General features: G+C 34.2%; 1 protein-coding gene across 7 annotated transcripts in view; it reads left to right on the plus strand.

Moving 5' to 3' along the window:
- Positions 1-27,722, plus strand: part of OPA1 (OPA1 mitochondrial dynamin like GTPase) — a 61,588-nt gene that overhangs the window by 4,898 nt on the left and 28,968 nt on the right. For 4 of the 7 annotated variants that reach the window (XM_067301800.1, XM_067301801.1, XM_067301805.1 and 1 more), the window contains exons 4-22: positions 526-633; positions 1,802-1,855; positions 2,501-2,568; positions 8,197-8,307; positions 13,028-13,081; positions 15,850-15,954; positions 16,968-17,054; positions 18,063-18,176; positions 18,540-18,620; positions 19,051-19,125; positions 19,521-19,592; positions 19,730-19,829; positions 20,379-20,509; positions 21,041-21,113; positions 21,204-21,276; positions 22,030-22,145; positions 23,555-23,619; positions 24,263-24,339; positions 27,077-27,242. In XM_067301800.1, the coding sequence (XP_067157901.1) occupies positions 526-633; positions 1,802-1,855; positions 2,501-2,568; positions 8,197-8,307; positions 13,028-13,081; positions 15,850-15,954; positions 16,968-17,054; positions 18,063-18,176; positions 18,540-18,620; positions 19,051-19,125; positions 19,521-19,592; positions 19,730-19,829; positions 20,379-20,509; positions 21,041-21,113; positions 21,204-21,276; positions 22,030-22,145; positions 23,555-23,619; positions 24,263-24,339; positions 27,077-27,242 (1,730 nt within the window). The remainder of the gene's footprint in view (positions 1-525; positions 634-1,801; positions 1,856-2,500; positions 2,569-8,196; positions 8,308-13,027; positions 13,082-15,849; positions 15,955-16,967; positions 17,055-18,062; positions 18,177-18,539; positions 18,621-19,050; positions 19,126-19,520; positions 19,593-19,729; positions 19,830-20,378; positions 20,510-21,040; positions 21,114-21,203; positions 21,277-22,029; positions 22,146-23,554; positions 23,620-24,262; positions 24,340-27,076; positions 27,243-27,722) is intronic. The other 3 variants (XM_067301804.1, XM_067301803.1, XM_067301806.1) reach the window with 3 other exon arrangements.

Here is a 27,722-nt window from a genome sequence, read left to right on the forward strand (position 1 = left end):
TAAATGTAGAGATTGAATAACTGAGACAAATGTTTTCTTGTTTATATTGTTAGTGAATACTACATTTTTGTATTCTGTAAAACTAATATGATTTTCTAAAGGATTACAAAATTGGCTTGTATATGAAATTGGAAAAGTAAGCTTTCCCTAAAACTTATGCAAAGTGGCCACAGTTATGGTGTCCTGTAATTTAGAAACACCATTTCCTAAGTAGATGGAAGAATAATGTATGAAACATGGTGAAAAGCAGCAACAAGTTTCACAGAATTTTAAAGTACGTAAGGCAACTAAGTTATCAGCAAGTTCAAAGTCTAGAAAAGCAGTCTGTTTTTCAGATCTGATAACTTTTTCCAACAATAATGGGGTGGGGGAGAGGTGCATGCAGAAAGAAACTTTTCAATTCTTTATAACAAAACCAAAAAAAGCCATATACTGAAACACTTGCTTAGTTTGACAGCTTAAGCTGTTCTTGCTAACAAAAAATAGTAGAAAAAATACTCATCAGTTGTTACCCTGTTTTCCTAGATAAACTTATCAAAGCGCTTCCTGATGCAGACGACCTTGCCAGACTTCTGCCTGACTTTGATAAGATTGGAGAGAGCTTCACTTCACTGAAAGGATTTTTTTCTCCTGGTGAGAACAATTTTTCGGCTTAGTTTTAATTTTGAAAAGGTATATTATTACAAGATGAGGTCACAGATATATCTTTAGACCTAAAAGAAAGAGGATCCTGAAAATGCATGCCTTTCATTGAATACCTCATCTGAAAATGTTTTGGGCACAGGTAAGTGTAATGTATTTTTAAAAACAAGAATTCTAGTAGCAAGTACTGAAAACCAAAATGTGTAACTGAATAGAAAACCAGAATTATTGTTCAACTCTAAACAAGTAGATTGAAAGCTAGATTGTTTCAGAGAGCTGCAAGTTTCCAGCTGGAGTTTGGAGAAGGTGAGATTGGCACTGAGCAGTCAAGTACCATAGCTGTTACAGGAGGACAGGGTTGGATTATTAAAGAACCATGGTTCTTAATGTTGGAAGCATGTGAAATAAGAGATTTGTAACTAAGGTATTCTTTTGGGTTGAGTGAAGGAAGGGTTCCAGAAGGACCTTCTGGAAGTTTTAGTTTAGGTAGGGGCTAAATTTCTGGGACAGCAGACCAAAGGAGTGTGTAGGAGTTCTAAATCCTCCAGAAAAAAACAGTGGAAAGTATTGTCAATTCAGTGTGTCCATGTACTAGCAGGCTAAGTATTTTTCAAATTTTAGGATTTAAATAATAAATTCCTGATCACTAGACTTCTTTTTGAAAACTAGAAATGATTGTTTTGATCTTCATATCTTTCTTGTTCTTTAGCACAGCTCAAAATTTCACGCAATCATTCTTGTAATAGAGTGAAAGATCCTTCCTAATGTATGTAAATAATTAAAAAAACACATAAATTTGTATTCATGAAAGATTATATCTATGAGGTGTCATAGTTGTTGCTCTAAGTGTATGTGTTGTGAGACTATTTTTTTCATTTTATTAAAGAGTCAGAAAGCACCTAAATAGGGATCAAGTTTAACACTGACCAGTAGATGACAATCTCCTATGTATTTTGGCTGTTTAAAATTGTAGTATATTTTTGACTGGGATTAAGAGATGTTACTTATTATAATGGAATTTGTTATCATACTCACATGGGCATAGTTGCTATTAATGGTTGTGTGGTCCTCCAAATGAGACAAAGATCCCTCATCTTTGTTTTGCATTTTGTTTTGTATTTATAATTTTTATTTCCCCTCTTCTGCTGATTTTTCACAGGTTACAATTTGGTTAGTGAAGTCATAGGAGCTTCTGATCTGCTTCTGTTGTTAGGTGTGTAAAAGCCCTTTTTACTGCCCTTAACCTGCCTATTTAAAGCAAGTTCTTAGAACACTGCTATACTAAGAGCAAGTGAATAGCAATGCAAACAAAACTACTTACAGCAATTTAATATTGAATTACAAATATCATCCAATTGTTCTAAAAATACAGAGATCCCACTGTGAAAATGAATAGTTGATGTTTCTCTGCCACAGTCCTTAGCAGATGCCTTTTATTTCAGACATTTTTCAGAAGCTTGCTTGGAAAACCTATGGCCTTACAATAGGAAAGAGTATTCTTTTTCTCATTACAAAATGGAATTGGTACTATGATCTGATGCCTAACAAAATGTATTCACTTAAAGAAATGCTTTCAGAACTTGAATAGTCTAGCTGAAGTTGCCTATTCCCATATTATAATAACTTAATTGAGTCACAAACTAGATTGGTTACATATTTTTCAGATAAATTTTAAACTGAATTTCTTTCTCAATTTCTTTATGTACGGTAAATCTTCTTGGGTTGATTGCAACTTCAAAGATTATTGATGTTATAATACTTAGGTGTTGAAACTTTTATTTTGTATTAATTAGTTGTAGTTTGAGAATTTTTGAGTGCATTTTGGATGCTCTAATGAGTTTCTGTAATTGTGTCCTAGGTTCTTCAGGAGAAACAGCATTCAGAGCTACAGACCAGGGATATGAAAATGACAAACAGTACAAGAAGGTAAATTATTCTCTTTCAAAGATAAAAATGTCTTGACATCAGGTATTTTTGTTAAAAAGTGCTTCAGTAACTAGTTGTGGATATTTATTCAAAGCAGCTTGAATAGAATTTATCATTGAAAATGGCTTGAGACTGCATTGCTGTTTTTAATATATAAACAGTGTAGTGACAGTAAACATATTGTGGGATACAAGGCAGTCAAAAATCTTTCAAAATTACATTCTCAGGATCTTGGATTGTGATGAACATGTCATTTTAAACATCCTGTGTGCATTTGTAATTTTCTAAGGCATGTTCCTAGTGGCACTCGAGCTTATAGCTTATTACTGATGTTGGTTTAGACTTTTATAGTTATTTTGAAGCTTTTCCACTTGCAATCTCCTTTCCATTGGTGTTTTCAGGCTTGTGATTCTTATATCTGGATCTTTGCCTTAATAAAAAGCTTGTATTTCTTAAAGCACTCTGTCCTTTTACTTTCTTTATTTTGAAAGTCTATAAAACCTTTTTAACATTTTCTGGAAACAGTTTTACTATATTTTAATAATTGTTTTATCATTTTTTCATTTCCGTAAAGAAAGTAAAGTTTAATTTTTTGCTCTCATGAATAGCAGATCTTATTTTTATTAAATTGCTAAACAGCAACTTTTGTTTATTCTATAAGACTTTTCATTTTGCCTGTGTACATTTGAAAAATTTGTAAACTAATTGGAACAGCAGCAATATATATTGGGGAAACTATATTATATTTATTTTTGCAACTGAAAACTTCCTAGCATTTGCTGAACTGTAAATGGGGCTTTTACATGAAAGACATTTGTACATGTGCAGGCATGTATGCATTTGTTCTATGTTAATTCTGCATGTGAATATATAGTGAAACCTGTACAAAGACCACTTTCTATAGTCAGTTTTTCCTTTTGTAACAGTGACAGATTTCTACATTAGAAACAAATATAGCTTTTTGTTACCCCCTTGTCAGTAAGCTGTGTATATACATTAAGTTTTGTTGTTTCTTGATTGATGGCTTAGCACAGATTTCACTGTTTAAAAAAAACTACTATTGATTTTTTGAAGAATGGTTATCTTAATTTATTGTCTTTTGTAGCTAAATTAGCTCAGTTTTGTGCTGAGTACCACTAATATCATTAATACTTACTATTCTGTTTTTTCAAATACAGTGACCACTGCATTTTAATTTTGCCAACTGAATTTTGGCTGAAAGAGAAAATATCAGCCTGTATTAAACCAATATGATTTACAAAATTTGGTCTGGGTTATTAATTTTTATTATTCCAATTATATCCAGCACGTTATGCTTTTGAAGTGGTGTTTTGCTGGTCAATATGTTCAGTTTTTATGGTCGTATTTCAAACAAGGCACTTTACTTATGTATATCTAACATAGAATAATCACTTGGTTTATTGACAAGCAGAATTACTTATTTTCTAGACAATGGATTAGGTTGCCTTTCTTCATAGAACGCTTTCCACTTCCAATCAATACTAATTTAAGAATTGTAATTGTATGAACGCATAAAATGCTATAGCTTGATGTTAAGTATATCTGATGGCTGATGAGCCAGGTTTCTTTGTGAAAAGATCCAGTAACTGGATAAAGATTTAAGAATTTCTCATTTGGAAGAATGCTTTGTAGAATTGTTATTGAACATTGTCCTAAGACGGGGCTCTAAAAGCTTTCTCTAGGATGAATCGGCAATGATTAATTACAGCAGTGTTCAGATAAGTAATTAAATAAATGGGGTTTAAATCAGTTTCTACCTGGATTAAATAAGAAATTCTCTTTTTAGAGAAGGAGGAGAGAAGAGGGTTATAAAGCTATAATGTAGTAAAATATTCTATCGTATTGTATCTGTTTCATACTGTGGGACTAGTTCAAACTGTTACTGAAATGGCAGTGTTTGCTTCTTAGAAAATTACCTTAAATTGTTTGGTTATCTTCAAGAAAATCTTCCTAAAGAGCTTCAGCTCCCTCTTATGGCAAGCAAATTCTGTAACTTAGCCTAGTTTTTAAAGAATACTTCTCATTATAGCTGTGATGAAGTGAGTGTGAAAATGTGACTCAGTTGTTGATTTGGGACTTAAAAGGTAGATAAATAGTTCAATGTGTATTATTCAAAACTGACAGCACAAACCTTTCTGTACCTTTGATACTTTGATAAAATATCATGACTTGGAGAACCTGATTCACTATTGAGGATTTGGCAATACTTAAACTGCCTTCATCAGCCAGCAGAGGGTCACCTTCAGTAAGTATAAGAAGCAGTACAGGAATTCTGCAGTTCTTCAGCAGCCAACTGATGGAGAAGGAAAAAGAGGCTTTGATAAGGAATACCGCATATCACTTGGCTCAGATAACGATTCTGCTCCTTAGGTAGCAGTTCAGATAGACCTGAAAATAATGCTGTACTACGACTATGTTCTAGTTCTATGAAATAGTCTGTGTAGCATCTGATGTATCTTTCAGAAAACTCATGACCTATTTGTGACCTAAATTCTTGTGACTTTCATTTTTGTATTGATAGGTTGCTGGCAATTAATAAGTTCTTAAGGGCAGCCTCCCTACTAATTATTTCCAAATGGGCAGGAAAATAAAGGAAACTATACAATCTTTGTTATTCCTTTTAGCCTCAGTCCTGGGTTAGTAATCACCATTAAGTCCCTCTCAAGCAGCTTCAGTTCCAAACTGAAGGATTCTATTTAAAATACGTATTTTGTAATTTAGATAACATGAAAGGTCTGCACTGTCTTGCCTGCATTTTGTGTCCACACACATACCAAAAAAAAGTTAGTTTGAGAATAGTAATTGAATATTCTACAAGTCATTTTGAAGTGACATGCATTGAAAGGAAAAATAAAAAACTACATGCTGATGTAGTTTGTAAACAAAAAAAATGATTGAGCTAATTACATTAACAAATAAATGGCTCTCAAAAACCCTTAAGAAAAAATTTTCTGCTCCAAGTTAAGACATCTCAAGTGTTGACAATAATACTACTGTGTAAGGAAGTTATAGACATCAGGCGTAGCTTATTTCAGTAGTATAAGTAACCTTCTGGAACATATGCAACACAGATAAGAAAATTGGTGCTCGTGTCCTTGTAAATGCCTGCTTATCAAGTTCTAAGCCATTTTCAAGTAATCTGTGTTTAGCCAACAGGTTGTCTGTCACAATAGGATTTTTTATCTCAAGAGGATTTTCACCTCTTTTCCTTCTTCAGCGTTTAGTTCTTTTTCCTGCAGGGCTTTCATGTGACTTAACTTTTCTTTTGAGTGGTCTCATTGAAATCAGTGGGAGCTAGTGGAAGGGGACAAGTTAAAGATCTAAGTAACAACTGGGCCTTAGCTGGAACATAAATGCTGTAGTCATGAATAATTTTTTAGGAGATAGTCGTACTCAGCTGAACTGCAATATATTAACTCAATGTAAAATAATGCCTTTGGCATTTTGATTTAAAAAAAGTATAGACAGAGTGTAAGCACTTGTTTTGACTTATTTGGTCTTATTTATTATGCACATAGATTCTCTTGCTGTCTTTGCTGAGTTTGTCACTCTGCAAGTGTGTCAACTAGTGTTATTTTCCTTTAGATTTTCTTTGATAATGGGAATAAGATTATAGACAATTTGTAGACAATTTCAGATCCCATTGATCAGCATTCTTTTTTTTCTAGATAAAATTCTTTAAAATAAATACAATTTTACACTGGAATGGTTGATTTGGCAGGGGAGGAAACAGTGGTAATGTCCACTGACAGAGAGGTAACCATTTTTGTTTGTGTTCTGGTTCATACCAGTGTAGACGTTGTGTGTGCTGTTTTATGCCATTCAAGTTTGTTGGGCTTTTTTAATTGTAACTGATAGAGTAAGAAAATAGAAAAGCAAAGGAAATAACATTGTTGACTAATATGCACAAAGAAGAGGGAAGTGTTACTGAAAATCGACCTCAGCATTTTATACCCTTTTTTTTAACTTGAATGTTTTATTAAATGGGTTAATTTTATTTCTAGAGGGTTTTTCATACTTCACTATGGAATAAGGCATTTGGACCAGATATCCTTGAAAGTAATTGCCCATTAGACAGAGTTACAGTTGATGACTTGACACAACTTTTGTTACAGTGCCTGTTAAATGCTAAAAGTTCTTTATGGCAGGTTTTGTTCAGTCTTTTTTCTTGTGTCTGTCTCATAGCATAATTTTTAAAGGGGGTCTATCAGGTCATACGGAGAACTTCTTTATTTGTCAGCTGGTGAAATACTATTATTCCTGTAATAGTTAAGTGCAGCAATGGGGATGTTTCACTTTCCTGTTGTATGGAAGTGAAACCACATGGCTGGTCACTTGTATTTGGCCTCTTTTTTGACACAATTCCAATGTGTTTTCTAATCCAGCAATGTAGATATTAGTTAATACTTAAAGTGCCTCAATAAAATACAAATGTGAAGATTTTTCTATTCTTGCAATGCTATACAAATCACTTTTTTACAAATATTTACATTTGGTCATTTGATTGTGTCTCTTTTATCCATTCTCTCCTGTGTGGTTTACCCTTATGTGTACATGCCTGTGTGTGTATTTTGTGCAACAAACATACAATTTGATCATAGAGGTCTTGAATACTTTATCCAAAAGTTCTATTTCAGAATTTGTTTTGATTTCTGTGATGAATGTTTTGAAACCTTTTGTTTTATTGAATGTTTTCTTAGAAGAAAATATAGTATTTTTAAACTGACTTTATTTAAATAGCTCATTAATAATTCTATCTACGTTCTCTGGAATAAATTGTAAATAAAGTTCCAGTGAAAGCTGGCATAGCATCTCTGAACCGGTGTGGACTTTTTGAAAAACAACTTACTGTTGCAAGATTATTTGCTATGGAAGGAGAAGAGAAGAAAACTAAACTTCACAGAAATGCTGAATGAGTAAAGAAATAAACATTGAATTTCAGGGATTTTGAAGTGATCAGGAAGAACTATGACAGCAATAATTTAAACTGCAGTGTGCTATAAATGAGAGAGAGATTTTCTTTATGCTCCAGGAACTATTTTACTTCTAGTTTGAAGGTTAAGTAGCAGGACAAATCACCTTTTGATAAACCATCTATGTTGCTGACAGCAAGAACAAAATAAGAACTTGCATATTCCCAACACAGTTGAGCCTATTAATTATTGCACAACTTTGTGTAGCATATCAAAAACGCTCTGTTGAAATACTTGCATGGTTAAGTTGTGAAAAATAGCTGATACTTAGGAACTTTTGGTGTGAATAATTGAAATGGGATGCTGAAACCTTTACAATATCTTAAAGCCAGAGTAGTTGAACTTTTTTAGGATTTAAATGCTGACTTAAAGTTGAATTTTATTATAAAATTTTAGCTAAATGTTTATTGTAGCTAAATGTTTTATTCTACCTGGATTTGCAAAATGCATGGTTTTGCTAGCTATATGCAGTCCCAGCTAGCTAGCAAGAGATCTTGCAAATGAAATTTCCATTTTGTTTGAACTGACCCATTCATTCCTGTTTTTCATCTGTCTTTGTCCTGCCCTTTGATTTAACTTTGTTCTCCTTACACCCCAAATTTTTCCTCTCCTTTTTATTATAAACTCATGGCAGGGTCTGCTTGGTGAACTCATTCTGTTACAACAACAAATCCAGCAACATGAAGAAGACGCACGCAGAGCCGCTGGCCAATATAACACGGGCTCTTCCCAGCAGAAGCGAAAGGTGATGGCTTAAGGGACAATATGTACTGTATTCACACTAATCAAACACCTCAGCATCCTGCATTTGAGCTAGAAGAGTCTAACTTTAATTAAATCATGGGCCCAAATAATTATTACGGCCAAATTTACTGCAAGTATATAGTCCTGTTTCAGTTTAACCTAGTTGCTTAAAGCATGGTGTTAAAAGCAGGACAAGCTCTTTGTGTAACTCTTTCTGAAATTGTATGTTCTGTACCTCTATAAAAGATATTTATAGTTCTTACCTTAAAAATGGATTTAAGGAAAATATTTGAATAGTCAAAACAAGTAAAATTTGGTTTTTCTACTGCTTCTTGCAGCAATGTCTTGTAAAAATATAGGTATTCACAGGCAATATTTCTCTGGGAACATTTTTTCCTGCTTTATACTGTAACCAGTCTGATAATGGCACCAGCTCCTTAGAAGCAATATTGCACAGGCATTTAGATATTGCAGTTAGTAACAGTCTCTACAATATATTCATCAAAGGTGTTTTCATCTACTCTCCACTGCAAAGCACAGTTTATCTTGATATGCTATAATTGTTGCACATGATTTTACTTAATTTAAGCTCTAATCTTTTTACTCAAAATGTAGCAGCTGAGATGAATTGGAAATACTTCCTAAATTGGGAAATTTTCAGTAGTCTAATCTGTTGCAACCTGTAATTCTTAACCACGTTTCTTTGTTGGCTGTTTCTGTGCCCAAAGAAATCTTTCTGATTCCTTGTGTTTTTGAATAGTTTTGGATTTGAACACTGGACACAGAACTTAATCTTCTGTACATCTGAAGATATATCCCACAGAAAGAGGATCACAGTATGAATCAAACATTTAGACATAGTGCTGCATTACCATACTTTTTTAGTAGAACATCTGGAGGAAATCACTTTGCTGTTTGAAACTGAATATCATTTTAAATTCAAGTATTTTACTCTCTTGCCATGATTTAGAATTACAACCCCTGGTTACTCTAAACTGATACTCTTCCTTTAATAATGATGATAAAAAAAAGTAATGAAAGGTAGTCTTTCCTTTATCTTTCACTTTCCAAATTTATTTAGCTACTATCCTCTCTAGATTTAAAATAACATTGATGCATTCCATCCTCAGTGGTGAATCTAAACACTGTATAATGAAATATAATGGAAATACAAACTTTTGAGATGCATTTTATCTCAAAAGGTGTTATATAAAGTAGGGGAAAGAGTTTTTTTCATTCTTACATTCATTCCCTTCCAGCTGAGCATTTTACTAGGAAAGCCTAGGTGTCTTCAGTAGTCTAAACGTTCCCTGTTTGTTTACTTACTCTTTTTTTGATGCGGGTGACTCCTTCAGGCTTTTTCAGTTTGTATACTGTATATTGAGAAAGCTGGGGTTTGGAATTGTAGCTTGAAGTTTGTGATAAATTATATGAACATGTAAAAATTACTGAAAAAGCAGTACAGTATTTGATAATTTAAAAATGTGTCTACATACTAAAAGGCATCAGAAAAGAAAGAAAATATGAACTTGATATTACATCTGTTTCTGTTGGAAATTCTGCCTTGTTATCATTTTCTTGCAACTAATTTCACAGCTTGGGAATTGTAGAATAGGTTTAAGGGCTATCCCTGTAAATGCTGTCCTGTCCTACAATGTCAGGTATTCCATGTATTTTCAGTGTTGAAAACCTAACTGTCCTTGCATATAAAAACTCTAATTTAACTTTAAAGTGTGCTGTTTGGTATACACATCTAATGACAAGGAATGTGTCTTGTTTGCCACACTAATCTTTTTGCTTGAAACAAATTGAAAGATATGGTAAACCATTTTCTTTAACACCTTGACATAAGGATATAACTTAAAGATTCCAATCATTGATCCAAATTCTCCCTTGGAAGAAGAAATTGTTACTGTTATTGAAATAAATCATTTTGTGCCCTTTTGGCATGAATTATGCCGAATTCATTTATGCTCCCATAATTAGCTTTGTTTATTTTGTAACTTAATTCACTTGCTTGCCTGCCTACTAGAGAACATGATCATTTCATTGCCTTTCTTTAAAGTCCCATTGCCTGATTTACTTACAAATTTTCCATTTTAATTTAATTCTTCAGTATTAAATATATTTCAGTTGTAAATTGAATAATAATGAGAGATACCGGTAACTCATCTCACTTATAATCATGAGACAGTATTAAAGGCAAAAATGTAGTTGTTTCCTATTATTATTATTTTTTTTTTTGGGGGGGTCAGCCTGTTGATAAATATTTAGTGGAATAGTTTATTCTTGTTGTATAGCAGGAATTTGCATGGCTGCTTCTTAAATGCATTTTGGCTGGGTTTTGATGTTTTCAGTTATATTACTGGAAATCATTTTACTTCTTCAGTGGATGTTCAATTTTGAATTATTCTCTGGCTAACAAATATACAGAAATAGTAAATATGGTTTCAAAGGTACCAGATTTTCAGAGGCATTTATTTTATAAAATGTGCGACAAAGATTGCTGGAAAGCAATTGCTGTACAAAATGAGTATCTCTGTAAAAGAATACAATGAGAGCTTGTAATAATCTTAGTAAATAGGTATCACTTGATTAAAATTTGCCCTACAGTTTTCTTTTTTTTATAACTGTTATGGTGGCATTGGGGAAAGAAGGAATACACTGGACGTACAAAACATGCTGAATTGGATCAGGCAAATAAATTGATAAGTGTATATACACATATATTTAATAGTTGATGTGTTTTCTAGTGAATAAAAATCATAGATTAGGCATGTATGACTCTATTAGTACTTCATAATGTTATGATAGTTGTAGCTTTTATTGGCTGAAACACTGAAAAATGTCTACAAATATTATGAACTATATGCTCAAAATATTCAGTATGCTAACTGCAGCTAAACGTTCAAAGCACACCAGAACCAAATGCTGAAGCATATACATCATTCTAGAGATGTTCGTTGTTTCTGACATAACATACCTAATTGTTCTTGTTAGGATTATTGTGTAGTGCTAGGTAATTCTCTCCTTCAGATCATGCAACATATATCTGAGTGCAGTATTTTTGCTTGCCATGTTTAGCGTTAGTGTACTGCACATAAGACAAGTGCACATGAGAGGAGTTAGAGCTCATCTGTCTATACCTACCTCAGAGATGCATCAAGGCTCCAGAAATATTTTCAGGAAGAGCTTGCTTAAGAGCAAAGAGTGGAAAAATATTAACTGCTTTGAGAATCTGCACTGCATGGAAACACTTTGTTTTCCTTTCTTCCCTGTAGTTTCTTATTTTTCCTATTTCCAATGCTTCGCTATTTTCTTTGCCTATTTTTATTTTCCCCATATGTCTCTGAGATGTTAAAAGTGTGTGTATTTGTAAATGATTATTTACATATACCATACTGTTGCTGCAGGCATCAAATTGTCTGTGTGCTTAGCTCATCCTGTTTCTAATTCACCCTTGCTATAACTGAACTAATTAGCAGAAGCGATAAGGAGATAAATTTGCAGCACCTCTCCTTTGCTGCTTAAAGGGATCTAATAATGAATAAGAATATAATTGGATATAGATGGGAGTGTCAGCTGGGATTGCCTGCTGCAAGATGCATACATAATCCTTTGTATTACAATTTAGTATCTTAATAATGTCAATTGCTATGAATGTGATTTTTTTTAATTTGTAACACGTGCAATTAAAGTAACTAAATTGATTTGTGACTTCTAAATGATCAATATTCTCTGCATGTTAAATGATGTGCTCTTTCTGATGTGAAGCTAATTTGAGATGCAAATGTTACATAATCTTTATTTTCCAATTGAAGTTTTTTCCTGTAACATTCTTTTTAATAATTTTTTTGATTCTCATTTTTTCTAAATTTAATATTTCATCAGTCAGTCATTAGGTTTATGTTGCTTATAAGTATTTATATGATAAGAATTTGTATTGCACCATTCATGCTTTTGTCCTTGTGTTATTAAAAATGGGTTGTTTTGAACATCTATGTTTTTATTATGTCTTCTCGAAGAACCTATTTTTTAAATATTTGACTAAGAATGTGTCTGCCCGATCTTTACATTTTACCTTGAACTTCAAAATGTTTTGTATTATAATATCTCCTAATTTCTTCCAGTTTTTAATGTCATCTAAATGATTGTAAAATAACCCTTCAAGACTATCCTGACCAGCTGCAATTTATGAAGTTAAGCATGAATGTTTAGGATTACAATTTGAAAAACAAATATGAAGTAAGAATCCACTTCAACTTCCAGAAATAGTGAAGATTCAGTTGAAAGTAATTTCTATAGCAAGCAGGTGTTTAGTGATTGCATCCTATAAAGATTGTTCTTATTCCAAATACGAACATCCAAGAACCTGACAGTCTGACCACTAAACTGCATGTAAGCCAGTGGCCAGAAAACTTTGAGCACAAAACAACGTTTTGCTTCACCATAAACCTACTTTTCCATTATTAAGTCTTGAATGGTTAATCTTTGCATTTGCATGCACTGGGATTTAGAAATTTCTTCGTGTAATCCTCCTGTTGCAAATGGAAGTTTCCATCAGCATTAAATCTCAAATGCTAATTGAAGAATTTAGTTACTTTAAGATGCATGTAAAGTCAATTTTCTTACATGGAATGAAGCTTTCAGTCTGTGATTTGGTTACTTGCAGTGGATAAACTAAACCATGTGTCAGGAGTCATGATTATTTTTTTTTGTAGGTCTCTGACAAAGAGAAGATTGACCAACTTCAAGAAGAACTTTTACGCACTCAGGTAACTTTTCTGAGTTATGAGTGCCTTAAGTAGAGGTTTGTGTACATCAAACTCAGATTTACTAGACAAAAACAAGCCTGAAATGTGAGATATTTGGGGAAAATGAAGATTTTCTTAATTATTGCTGGATCTCAGAGTGCATCAGTACACAGTGCTGACCATGTTGGCTCAGACCAAAGGTCCATGCAGTCTATTATTCTTTTTCTGACAGTGACTGACAGCATATAGGCGAGTGTAAGAATAAGGTGAATGTGCAGTCCTACTTTCCCTTAATACTTTCCTCGCCTTCAACACTATATATCTCTGAAAGGTAAAGTGAGACAGAAGTGTTGTCTTGCCTCTCTACAATTGTGATATTCCACTTTTTAACTTATAATGCATATTAGATTTACTTTTAATGTTTTACAGTTCTGTTTTGTAACTTCAGTGCTATATATACATCCATCTGTGATATCTTGTATGTTTAACTGGCACATTTTGTTGCAGAAAGGAAATAAGTTTGCTTCTTAAAGAGTTGCATTTTAATCCCTTAATCTAGGAAATATCATTTCTAGTAGAGTGAAGAAGCTTTTAAGTGCATTTGCTGATCAGATACCAGAGGACCAAAAATAGAAGTAGAGATTATTCTGTTCATGAAATATATGGGATGAGATATTCGGATAATGGTAGAATGGTATTCAAAAGAACCAAAATATCTTTTTTTCTCTTCTTCCATCAAGAAAAATAATTGCAATTTTAGTGCTAGATATGCATTTAAGCCATGCAGTGTTTATCAAACACGTCTGTTTTGTGAAGCAGTAAACAATTCTTTTAATTGTTTCTGTGATTGGACTATATGGTATGAAAATTGCTACAGGCAGATTAAAAGCTTTTCCTGTGCCCTCTCTTTGGGATTTAAAAAAAAAAAAAAAAATCAATTAAGCCCTCTAAGAAACTGATGAGAATGACACTGTTCAGATTGATGCCCTTTAAAAAATTCAGAAATTAAAAAAATTGAACAATGACAACTATTGGTAGGATTTTTAAAATATGCATTTTTAAAATCATTGTTTCTGAAACCCCAAACTTCCTGCAGTTTCTGCGTCTGTCTTCTTCCTAGTTTATTTGTCCTAATTTAAACTGGTCTGAGAGAGAGTATGCTTTTGCAAGTGAAGTCCTATTTTCAGTGTTTCTTCTGTTGCTTACCAAAGAAGCTTGCTTTATTGGTTGGCAAGAAAGGAAGAAACCTGCAGGGATTAACTTTAGGATCACTGCTTTTCGATTGGGCATTTTAGAAAGTGCATGCCATACTCCAGAGTTCAGAAGTTCAATGACAGACATGTGGAAAGTCCATTTGTATGTGAATTTCTGTATATATGGAAACAAAGTGACTTGTAGGCATTCACTTTACATAAAGTTTATGTTTACTGCCAGACAAGGTAAAATAGTAAGAAATCTAGTATCTTCTGTCAAAGTTACAAGTAAGTATGAGCATATGTCTTGTAAGAACAAGGTCACAAAAATAAGTTTTCATATTATCTGAAATTTGGTCCTTTATTTGGTAGCTCCATTAAGACTTTCATACATGAGCTCAACAGAGGAGCATTTCCAGCCCTTCTGAAATGTAGCTTTCATAATATTGGGCAATAAAGTGTGCAGCTGCACATCCAGTTTGCAAAGAAATATTTCATCCCTTAAACAATCCTTAGAGAACAAAGACCATGTTTCCTCAAGTGTGTGGCTTACGCTCTTGTTTAGAAAGCCCTCTAGGTTCATTGTCTTACGAAGGAGGAACAGGCTGGGGTACGGCTTCCTGTTATATACCTTAACTGGACTTTTCAGTGCAAACTGAGTATCAATTAGGACTCCTCCTTTCTGTCTCATCCATTAACTTGAACTTCAGCATATCTCATTGCACTAAAGCTTTAATCACCTTAATCATCAAGGCAGAACTAGATTTTTTTAACCTAGTTTTTACCTAGTTTTTTTCAGTGATTATGCATATTAATTATATTAATCGTCATTTTGCTTTTCTCAAGTTAATGTACAATTACTTTTCTCGTATGTGTAAGCTTCTAAATTGATCTGCTCTCTGACTCAGCCAAACTGTTTTGACACAGTGTTTTATAACCTCTTTGTATTTTATTATATTTATTACTTCTGGATAGTTTTGAAAGCATTTATTACTTATGTTTTTAATAATGACAGCTTGAAATTCCATTTGCACTTAGAAGTATACACAGAGGAAATACATTTGCATGCAACAGAAAACAATTTTCAGAATAAGGTGTCAGAACTATATTCATTTCGTACCTTCAGAGGACTCTGTCATAATCTTCTCAACAGGGATTGAGCTGGTACAGCTGTTTCTTGAATTGAGGATGAGTATAGAAGAAAGGGTCTAAACTGGGCTTGCAAAGTCATATTTAGGCCCTGTGATCTTGATTGAGCAATCAGAGTTTCCAGTGACACTAAATTCTGTCTGACCAAGAATGTGTAGCTCCTGTAAAAATGATGCTTGTTTAAATATTGAATTGTGTGTCCCCAAATTTGAACATTGTGGTTTTATTAAAACTTTTGAAGCCAAGGTGTGGTATTGCTGAGGAAAAAATTCCTAATAGTCTTCTCTTGATGGTCTCGTATTTTAATAAACTTCAGTGATTATGCAGGTTTCTATATTTTTGAAAGACTTGCCTGAAGGGTAATATACTCTTCATTGGTAAAGTTTTGCTCATGTGAGTTTATTATTTCTATAATTATAATGGTATATTTGTACCACTGTTTTGAAGCTCAAATACCAACGAATGCTGGAGCGATTAGAGAAGGAGAACAAAGAATTAAGAAAATTGGTACTGCAAAGAGATGACAAGGGAATTCATCAGAGGAAGTTAAAGGTACTTGTGTGTTACACATCAGCATAGAAATATAATTATGCTGTGGATTTCATCATGCTATTCTAAATTTTATTTGGTAATTCAATTAACTTTTAACATTTGTTTTAGCATATCCATGTGTTAAAATGTCACTTAGCTAAAAATATTAAGGCTTTTATAAATCTTTTTTTTGAACTGTATGACTTCTAAAGGTAGTTTCAGCTGAAGAGCACAGAGAGGTTACTAGTTCTAACTAAATAAATTTTCTAAGTAGGTAGGAAATGTGGATTGGACTTTTTGATGTAGCTTCACTGCATTTGATAATAAATATGCTTTCAGCTCTTTATATATACATAGTCCAATACCTTCACAGCTTGTAGTGGGTCTTATTAAAACTGGTAGGAATATAGTTATGCAGTTAGGAAAGTGTCTTTTAATGGCTCCATATAAATTCATGGAGTTTTAACTAAGTGTGCTTTTGCTTTTGTTTGCCAACATCCTGAACACTCTAAAAATGGGACCTTTTCTGCCTCTCTTTGCATGTCACATGCTGATCACTGTGGATCTTTTCTTCCTTTAGAAACTAGAAGACAATGAGTTTGTTTCTTATTTTTACTGACTGAAATTAATAGTTCTGTGCCCCTTTTTTATGCTTACTGTTGAGCCAGCTGGAAACTTAAGTCTAGATGTTTAATGGAAGGAACTGATTTCACCTCCTTAGCTTGGAACCTGTCAAGTCTGAGTGCTCTTGCTCTCTTAAGCTTTACGTAAGGCCCCTCATTCTGCAAATACGTACATTGTCCTTTCCTAGAACTGCAGCATTTTTGTCCACAGAAGACAAAGGCTTACTTTGCTGGAAATTGAAGTTTGTAAAACAGATATCTGTGCTGCAGTATAGACAGTTTAGGATTCAAATGCTTAGGAGAGAATAAACACACTTTTACAGAACATATAGATGAAGTCTTCTGAAAATCAGTCTTTGTTCTGTCAATCAGTGGAGTGTTCTTTCTTTGCTTTTGTTTTGTTTTTTTTAGAAATCTTTGATTGATATGTATTCTGAAGTACTTGACATCCTGTCTGATTATGATGCCAGCTATAACACTCAAGATCATCTACCTCGAGTAAGTAAGAATTCAAGGTATTTGTACTTTTAGTAAAAATTATCAGTGCTTTATGGAGAGGCTAGGTTGCAAAAGCAAGTTATTGGTGCTGTGTTGTGCATTTGAAATTAATATAAATGCAACTTAGTCGTAATTTTTACTGAAAGACCAGTCTTATAATTGAATAGAACATTTAGTTATATTCCAGAATAATTCAGAATTAGAGCTAGACTGTTTTCTTGTAACTCCAGCATTTTTCCTTGAGACTTGTTCTCTATTTTAGATATGACAAGACTAACCCATGCAAGTACACTGAGTCTGTCCCAAATCACAGATAAAACTTGATCTAGATATTGCTGCTGTGCTCAGCCTTTGCTTTTAAATGGTATGAGTTAGGGCACTTCAACCTTCTCAGCACTGTAAAATGAGTATGATTTTCAGAGTGTATACCTGTGGAGCCAAGAAGGTAAGGTACCCCCCCGTCATTTTCCACAGTAGTGCTGCCATTGGAAGGGGGAGTTGAGAAGGGGGGTTTGGTTAGCCTGACTGCTGGTGTGTGGGAGAGGCAGGAATGCTTCCTGCTTGCGCAGCCTGCTGTGGTACCTATAGGAAGGTAGGAAGATGGGGAGGTGACAGCAGCTCATCAGAATTTAGTCTTCTCCGTGCAGAAGCAGCATCTGCCAGAGGAATAATTTTCAATGTTTCACCTTGCTGAAAGGAGTTGGCAGGAGCAGAGAAGAACTGTCAGCCATGAGAATGACAAGCGCTCCTCCTCTTCTTCATCAGATGTCCTGGCAGATCAGGCTGCTAGCTGCTGGTTGAACTGTTGCTGGCTTAAGCAAAAGTGAAAGTTTTTACATGACTAAAAGTTAGCATTCCTTCAAGGATTCCATATTTAAAGCAATGCATTTATTATCAAACGTAGTACAGCCTATGTTGATATGGATTAATGTATTTTTTACTCAGTTTTTATCTAAGCTTCCAAAATGTTTTGCCGAAAGCTAATGGTTGTTTAAACTTTCACTTAAGGTGGTAGTTGTTGGAGATCAAAGTGCGGGAAAAACCAGTGTGTTAGAAATGATTGCCCAAGCTCGCATATTCCCTCGAGGGTCTGGGGAGATGATGACACGTTCCCCTGTTAAGGTAAGAAATGCATCATAATCTCTGTATCAGAATTCACCATATAGTACTTTCTCTGATGATACTGTTTAATGAAGTCTACATGAACATTTGGTTGTAAAATGGCCTCTAATCAAGTGAGTTGTTGCAGTCAATGACAGAACTTCTGCAGGCCTCTATAAGATCCATACATGCTATCACAGAGTAGTAGTAGTTCCTGTGGTTCTGTATGTACAGTCTGTACTATAAGTAGTCCTGTGCTAAATAAGCGTTACAAGCAAACATACAGTTGTATGTTTGTAGTGGGCCATATATGTGTGATGTACTTCTGATGTTTCTCTGTGTTAGATTTACCATGCTTTCTCAAGCAAGGCTTTCACCATTTAGGTAACCCTTAGCGAAGGTCCCCACCATGTGGCCTTATTCAAAGACAGCTCTCGGGAGTTTGATCTGACCAAGGAAGAGGATGTAAGTATAAAGATGTGGCTAGAAGTTAGTGTGTTACTGATTAATTCTCTGAAAATTTAAATGTCTTTATGGGCTGTTACACCCTGTTTTATTAGAGTGAAACATGTTGAATGGGGCAGTGTATTAAATTAAATACTGACTTATCTCTCAGTATGAGTTTTGGCTAGTACTGAAGTGCGTAAAATAGAGGAAGAGCTCTTGTGTCAGGATGTTTTTTGGAGTATGCAAGGGTAGGGTCGGCAGGTAGTCTGTTGTTTAGTGCCCCATTTACCAAACTAGTTATTCAACATGTTTGTTTTCCAGATGCTTTTGAGACCTAGGCAGCAGTTACAAGCAAAGATCTTGCATAATCCCTAGGTCATCTTTTTTATTATGTTGGTGTCACGATTATGAAGAATTTACATTTGACATTTTGCTTTTGTTGAAACAGCTTGCAGCTTTGAGAAATGAAATAGAAATCAGAATGAGAAATAGTGTGAAAGAAGGGTGCACTGTTAGCACTGAGGTAAGACCTGCCAAATATTTAGTGCCAAATATCTTTATGTGCAGATCTTTTGTAAGTGTTCCTTCAAATATGAGACTGTGGCCAATCCGGCTTGTATATACTTGAGATTTTGCTGTATACAAAGTGCATTTGGATTGTTAATATCAGTTTTATGTCACAAATACGTGAATATAACATTTGACTTCCTTTTTCAAATTACAGACTGTTTCTGGTTTAAAGCATATGTGTGTGTAAATATGTGTTTTGATGTATCTGTTTATGAAATTTTTACATGTGTGTACATATGTAATATATATTACACTATCTATATTATACTATGTATATAGTGCAATAAAGTAGATATGTATGTGTGTTTATATATGTATATGTATGTACATTTCAATTTTATTTTACAGACCATCTCCTTAAGTGTGAAAGGTCCTGGTTTGCAGAGAATGGTATTGGTTGATTTACCTGGTGTCATTAGTGTAAGTACATAGTAAGATAAATCTGTGTAAGATCTGTAAGTAAGGTATCGTTATTGGTGAGTGTGGGTTTTTTTTTTTTTTTTTTGACATCTTTGTTTTCTTTTTCCCCTTTTAAAATATATGTGTATGTATTGAAGACTGTGACATCAGGTATGGCTCCAGATACAAAGGAAACTATCTTTAGCATCAGCAAGGCCTATATGCAGAATCCTAACGCCATCATCCTCTGTATTCAAGGTAATTGAAGTCTAGATGGTAATCAAAGTAGCAAAATTATTATTTTTTTAGTTCTGATTCTTATGCTCTATATGAAACTCTCCTATTTCTTTTTTCAACATGTGGGAATTTGTATTGTGTACCAATTGTGGAATTTCTGTTTATAAATTAAGGCATTTTTAGTATCAGCAGCAAAAAGAAACTTCAGTAAGATTTTTAGTACTTAAAAAGAACATGACGATGATCAAATTCAAGATTTCTTCAAAAATGTTTTTGAAGAAAACAGACAATAGTAGAGTTTAATATTTTGAACAAGCCTGTAAGTAGTGTAAATTTTAATTTTGGTGGAAACTTATCCTACTACAATAAACCAGATTTTTACGATGCTGGGAACAAAGAAAATTCTATTTGTATGTACCAAAAGCTGAATACAGATGTAATTTTACTGTCTTTCAGTTGTAACATGAAACTCTTTTCCTGCCTTCTGTATCTTCAGTACTGCATGTTCAGGATGTTAGATTTTGTAGTCCCTAAAATATAACTGTATATGTATTTTTTTTTCTTTTATAGATGGATCAGTGGATGCAGAACGCAGTATTGTCACTGACTTAGTCAGCCAAATGGATCCCCAAGGAAAAAGGACAATTTTTGTGTTGACTAAAGTTGATCTTGCTGAGAAAAATGTGGCTAGCCCAAGTAGGGTGAGTTGAAACTAAAGTCACACACGCACAAAAATTTGAGACACAGTCAAAAGTATTGACCTAGCTGTTTTGCATGTTTCTAAGTGTTTATTTCTGTATTTAATACAAATTTTTATAGTTTTAATGTGTCTCAGGCTTTGCTTTTAGTGATCAGCTATATGAGTTCAGTCAAGTCACAGCCTGACTATAGCTTGCAGACAGTTCCTTTCATGCAGGCCACATGAGCAAGTTCATTTCCTGGGAGGCTTTAGGATATTTAGCGATAGGATTGCTCTCTCTTGTACTTTGAAAGTTCTGCTGCTTTTTTCACTTTACTTTATATTTAGCTATTTTGTGCCTTACTAAGTTTCATGCCTTTTAGCGATCTTTTTTTTCTTTCTTTTAAATACCAGTAGAACTTACAGTCCTGTGACAAACTGCTTCTTATAGTAATCTACATGTGCATATAATTAGAGCTGAGTTTAAAATTGCAGTGAAGGAATGAATGTCTCTGTACAAAGTCACCTTTTTTTTTATTTTTTATTTTTGTAGATCCAGCAAATAATTGAAGGCAAGCTCTTCCCAATGAAAGCTTTGGGTTATTTTGCAGTTGTTACAGGAAAAGGTAAAGAATTGTGCCTCTACTTATTTTCTCCTTGATAGCATAGAATAATTGTCTAAATGGAACTGTTGCAGCACTCTTTTCTTTCTCCAGGAAACAGCAGTGAAAGTATTGACTCTATTAAAGAGTATGAAGAGGAATTTTTTCAAAATTCAAAGCTGTTAAAGTACGTTGCTATTTATTCTTTTACTAAAATGAATCCATGTTGCTAAATGCTAGCAGCAGCTTTTCTAGTTGGATTTTTTACAAGGATTGCAGTATGGGAATGTTATTTGAGATCTCTTCCACTTAAATTTAAATATCTTATTGTGGTGAACAAGTTAGCCTGGTTTCCTAGTGCACATTCGTAAGTCAGTGGAGAGAGACAGACACACACCTTCAGGCAGCAATTCATTCTGCTGCAGATCTGAGCCTCTGTATCTTTTCATTGGCTCCAGAAGAACCAAGTTCCTGACCTATGTTTAGGCACCTGAGGCAGCTAGGAGGAATGAATCCAGCCCTACATACTAGCTTTAGTGCATTTTAAAGATCAGTCCTCTTGGTGTGAGGATGGTGTTACACTCAAAGGGTTGAGTATTCTGTCAGAAGTTCATTGAACAGAGGATTTTTGATGTGACAAGCTTGGACCTCTCAGGAAAGTAAGTTGCATAGTCTTTGGGAATGAAGTACCTAAACTTTTATTATAGAGGTTGCAGTGTATTTGCTAGTGTTTTTTATTTTTTGATTTTTTTTTTTCCCTTGATTTGGTGATTATCTGCATTGAGTATTTTGGAGAAAGAGCCTGGATTTTAGTTTAGGTGCACATTGACATGTTATTCTTCTGCACAAGAAGTAAAGCTTTATTCTTGTGAAGAGAAAATGGGGACAGGGAAGGATGAGTATAAATAGGAGAATTTCCTATAGCTGTCTTTCTCTCCAGGACATGCATGCTGAAGGCGCACCAGGTAACAACAAAAAACTTAAGTCTTGCTGTGTCAGATTGCTTTTGGAAAATGGTGAGAGAGTCTGTGGAGCAGCAGGCAGATGCTTTTAAAGGTAAACTTCTTTTTCTACAGTGTTTCACAAGACCAAGTGAAAGAGCAGCTTGCTGTTATGCAGTTCTTCCACAGACATATAACCCTGTTTTGCCAACATGCTTGGGCCCATGTGTTTTATGCATTTTATATGATTACAGTGTTTCTTGAGATTATGATGATGTCATGATCACATGTCAGATGATCAAATACTTTTACCTCCTCCATATATTGGCTAGGAAGTACAGTATTGCACCCAGTTTTTCTGTTCAGGTGGCAAAAAAGCATAAAACAACAAGTCTTTCCTGCTGCAGAAATCTGATTTTACCGTTGCAATAATGCTTAGGCCAAACAGTTGATTCCTGTATTAATGAATCTATTAATTTAGCTGTAAAGGAGAATGAACTGGCAAATAACTGGTAGTAATAAATCAGGATATGCTTTAAATGAATATTTGTACATTGTTTTTAGCATATGGATTGACAGAAAATAATCTGTTGGTTGAAGGTCTTTAAATACCTTTTATAAATAGTCTTCACTGAAATACTTGGAGTTGTAGATCTGATTTGGATCATTTAAGGCTACCTTTTAACCTACATGAATAATTTTTATTTTTTTAAAGTAGCAATCTGTCCGGAATCTTTCATTAGTGCTGTTTATCAAAGGTAAAGGGTAGAGGGGAACCGTCATTTCCACTGAGCTGCTGGACATGGTCTTGCTAATGCAGCCAAGCGTGTAGTTGGCCATCATTGCTGCAAGGCCGTGCTAATCACCTGTGTTCAGCTTGCTGTTCACAAGCAAAGACCTTTGGGTCTTTTTGTGCAGAGCTTCTACCTAGCCAGTCAGTTACAAGCTTGTACTGGCACGTGAATGTAACTTTGGATTATGAATTCTCCTCTGAATCATTCTGAATTAGAAATGCTGTGAAAGTAAGATTTTTAAAATAAGTTATATGAAGGTTTGTGAAATTGTTCTTGTACCGTTTTTTTCCCCAATGTTCTACTACTTGAATGTAGTATTTTTCAAGTTGTGAAATATTTACAACCACAGAGAAAACTTTTGGTAAATGTATAGTTCCAAAGAAATGCATTTGTTTAACATTGAAACAGTCAAATTTAATGGTAGATGTATCCTAGCTTTAGATGATGTAATACAAGATATCATGCAAATGTTGATTAATATGTAGAATTATGATTCAAAACACAACTCCTCTCCTTTTCCTATGGGACTCTTCCAAGTTTGCACTGTAGGTAAATAAAAACCACATCTTTCTAATGCCTCCTGTGCTATTTGACACTTGAAATTCTGGACAGGTTTGTCAAAAGCAAGTTTTGTGGGAATTTGAAGAACTGCTAAACTTTTAAAATAGTCATGAAGTTTCTGTAGATAATCACAAATTTTAAGGCCGTATTTCTGATTTTTCTTTCGTAGCCACACGTTTTAATCTTGAGACTGAATGGAAAAACAACTACCCCCGATTGCGAGAGCTTGACAGGGTAATTTACATTTCTGTTTTAAATTGTGTGCTATAAAGTATTAAAGACTATGGATTAGAATTCATGCCATTTAATCTAATTTTTAAAGGTTTCTTAAAGTTGTCATAAAGTACTGACACTTTAAAATGTGAGGACAATGTAAGTGATTCTAGGGGAAGGAAACGTTGAGTTCTCCTTGCTATGAAATAGTGTGTTTCAAAACTGTGATAATTTAGTCCTTAACAAAAATAAACTAACTCGCCCTTCTACTATATGTTTATTTGACTTAATTTACCCACCAGAATAGATCTGTTTCTTTTTGATTGTGATAGTTAAAACTGGCAAAGATAAGTTACATTCCCTGTTCTTTCAGACAGACAGACAATTACAAAACAATCATGATCCCATTCTCTAATTCTTTTATAGAGTCTCTGAATATTCAAATGCCCTGCCTGGCCAGCGGCATGCAACAGATGGGTGGGAAGATGCATGGTTAACCAGGGTAGCTTATGACAAGCACATACATTGTCCAGAACATGACCAGAAGGTATCATCTTAGGCTTAAAGGCCATAAGAAAAGGTTTTTGTTACTCTTTGTGTGAAAACATGGTCAAACTGTACTTAAAATAAAATCATATTATTTCATATTTTTCCTTTTGCATAGAATGAACTGTTTGAAAAAGCCAAGAATGAGATTCTTGATGAAGTCATAAGTCTGACTCAGGTCACACCAAAGCACTGGTACAGTAACTTTTTTTTTTTCCAGTTAACAATATGTTGTTCTCAGAACAGTTCCTTTTTGTATTTAAGAATTTCATTTATTAAAACCCTCTATATTTTAAAGATAAACTTCCAATAGCTATTTCCTTTGTCCATGAAGAAGTAATCTATTATTCTGAATGAGCAAATACTTATATAATCCCCTCTCACAAATTATATGATGGCAGTTCATGTTTTGTTCTCTTTTTGTACAGTATAATAAACAACAGCTATTCCCCCAAAATGAAAAGGAACAATCATAATAAGGATGTTTTAAAATGTTCATTTGAAGTATGAATCTGTGATTCCTGTTAACTTCCTTTTTTGGATTACTAGTAACCATTACTACCAAAATAATCTTAATGACCTTGGGGAAAAAAAATTATATCTCTGTGAATCAGAGATGCGGAAGTTGAAAGATTACATAATTCCTGTCTGTGAAATCAGCTTATTTGGATGTTTGGGGATTTCATCCAACACGTAGAGCGCATTGGTAACCTAAATCCTGAGTAGCGTGTACTCTGCTACCTTATTACTCTGCAAGGCAGACAGGTGTGAGAAAGAGATATTAGCTGAAATATCTTAAGTGTAGCATGACTGAACAGTAAAGCCACTGTAGATGCAGTCTGGGAGGAGAATAGCCACTGTAAAGGGTTGTTTTGATGACAGCCTGTACCAGAACTGACAAGCACAAAGTTTCCTTCAATGCCTTTGCATTGAAGTAACCTGAAGTGAATTGCCACTTGGTCACAGATTGAGAACTGAACTAATATGGCTAGCTCTTAATGATATTTGAATAAGTCCAGACATAGGAATGTGTTCCGAAAGTGTGTTGTGGGCAGTGTATTAGTCTGCATTTATGTTATAGTACAAATGTAACGCAGGTGTTCCCATTTTGGTGTTTGCTGCTATTGACTCTGTCATAGATCCTGAAGTACCCCGGCCCATGTCCCGTCTGCTTCATTTTATGTTGTTGATTGGAGATGTTATGAAACATAACATGAATGTTTCTGTGTTTTTCTTTTGAGACTTAGAACTTGGTGCTCATTCTAGTTTTATAACACTTAATGAGCTTATAAAGTAGAATTAGAAATCTGAGTCACAAAAACATAATTTTGTTAGCCATTGCGTACAGCCTAAAAACATCAGTGCATTTGATGAATATAAACACTTTTATCCTGTTAAAATTTCCATTCCTTGCAATTAAATTTGATTGGATTAAGTAAAGTAAAAGTGTGCTTTTATTGACATGTCAATAAAGAAGGAATGAGATTGCATTTGCTCTTAATCGAAGGACTGCCCTTCTCTTATAGTGCATTTTTAAGCAGTAAAATCCATAGCAGATGGTTTCTAGCACATCCTGTAAGTGAAATTATTTTGCTACATCCTCGCTTCCTTTAATGGTGATGACTTTTGATCAAAGTGCATATTTGAATGCTGAATAAATCATCTTATTTTGAACAAATACTTATGCAAAACAATTTTTACTGCTAGCAATATTAGTTTGTACTTGTGAATTTTTCCATATATTTAAAAGCTTCAATTCTTTTTAGTTTTGTATAAATACTTTTACTAGCCTAAATATGCCAGAAATCTGTTCCAACAGTAGAGAAACTAAAGGCCTTGACCCTCATTTATACTGGCTTGTCAGGTGGACAGCTTCAAAAATTTTAAAACTCAAATAAGAAGGATACCTAAACAGGAAAGAAAAATTTTTAATTATGCTGCTGTTGAGACAAGAGGAGTGACAGTTCTTCATCATTCTTCTGAGATGGCCTAGTTAGAATAGGAATATTATCAGGGATGAGGTTTGTGTCCTGAACTTTAGCCCATTTGGAAGAAATGGGCTTTCCTGTGCCACCAAAAAAGACCATCTCTGGCATCTGTATGACCCATTGCTAATATGACTTAGCATACTGAGCCAGCATAAAATTAGAAGAAAATTAAAAAATTAGAAGAAGAAAAAAAATACCATGGGGAAGCAGAAGGAGCACGACTGCCTCCGTGGGCAGTGGCTGCATGCTACACTGGCTCAGCAGATTTGTCTAAGTGCATCTGCAAAGCTTCCAGAATAAGTTTATGGTCACTTAAAAAGATTGAACTAAGATTATTAATGTTTCCATTATTACATTTTGAAATGCACCATAAATAGGAAAGTGGTGCTTAGTTTTATAGTGACATGAGGCACATTTGTAAATGAATGTCAATATATATTTTGGTGAAAGGTTGGAATTCTCAGCTTGCTTCATTGTTTATTAAGCCTGGAAACAACCAATGAAAATCCCAAGTGGAAAACTATGGCACGTTCCAACAAATAAATCAGAATACTACAGAAACACAGCCCACACACTTTGTTTTGGGAGCGTGGATTTTTTTAGTCGAATCATTTCAATGCTTGACAGTGTGCTCCCTTGTCGTTCCCCCACCTCCCATGCACATGCATACACAGCTCAGCATGGTTATACTGGTGTAATTAATCAGTGCAGTGGGATCCACAGGCAGCACAGAGGTGAACTTCTGAAGCTGTCTTTGCTGTTCAAGGCAATATGTAGCTACGTCCTTAGTTCCAAGTACACATTCATTGAAGCTGTGTGCTGATGTTAAAGAAAATTTCCTATGTTCTGTATGTCTATTCTCTCAGTGTTTCACAATTTGAATGCCTACCTGTTAAACACTTTGTATTGGAAGCCATCTTGTATGTTATAACTTTCTATTTTAGGGAGGAGATTCTTCAGAAAACACTGTGGGAGAGGGTATCTACTCATGTGATTGAGAATATCTACCTTCCAGCAGCACAGACTATGAACTCAGGGACATTTAACACCACTGTGGACATCAAACTGAAGCAGTGGACTGACAAGCAACTGCCTAATAAAGCAGTAGAGGTTAGAACTTTACTTAAGATATTTCAGCTCTGTAAATAAAGATGTGTTTTACTTTCCTATTTACTGTATCTTTTATTTAAAAAACAAACAAACAAAAAAGTTTTCTGTTCAAAGGCTGTTAAATGAGAGCATAATTCCAGAGATGTAAAGCGATAGCTTGAAGGACTGGCTGAAGTTCTTCTAACCAGCTTACCTGTCAGGAAGTTGGCATAATATTGATGTCAGGAAGCATATACAACAGGAACACTTCCAAAGTTATTTTGCTCTTCCAATGAATGTTTTCTTATTAAAAACAAAACAAAAAACCCCAAACTCCTTTTAAAGAGTTAAAAAAAAAAAAAAAAAAACACTTCAAGCTACATATGTTCTTATTTAACAGATTTATGCAAATTTAGCAGAATTCCACTTGCTACCACTTAATGAAGTAAATTTCAGTGTTAATTTTGTTAGTAATGGATAAGGAAGCAAAGGAAAAGTCAG

The sequence above is a fragment of the Apteryx mantelli genome, chromosome 9 (assembly GCF_036417845.1).
Source record: "Apteryx mantelli isolate bAptMan1 chromosome 9, bAptMan1.hap1, whole genome shotgun sequence".
Taxonomy (NCBI): Eukaryota; Metazoa; Chordata; class Aves; order Apterygiformes; family Apterygidae; genus Apteryx; species Apteryx mantelli.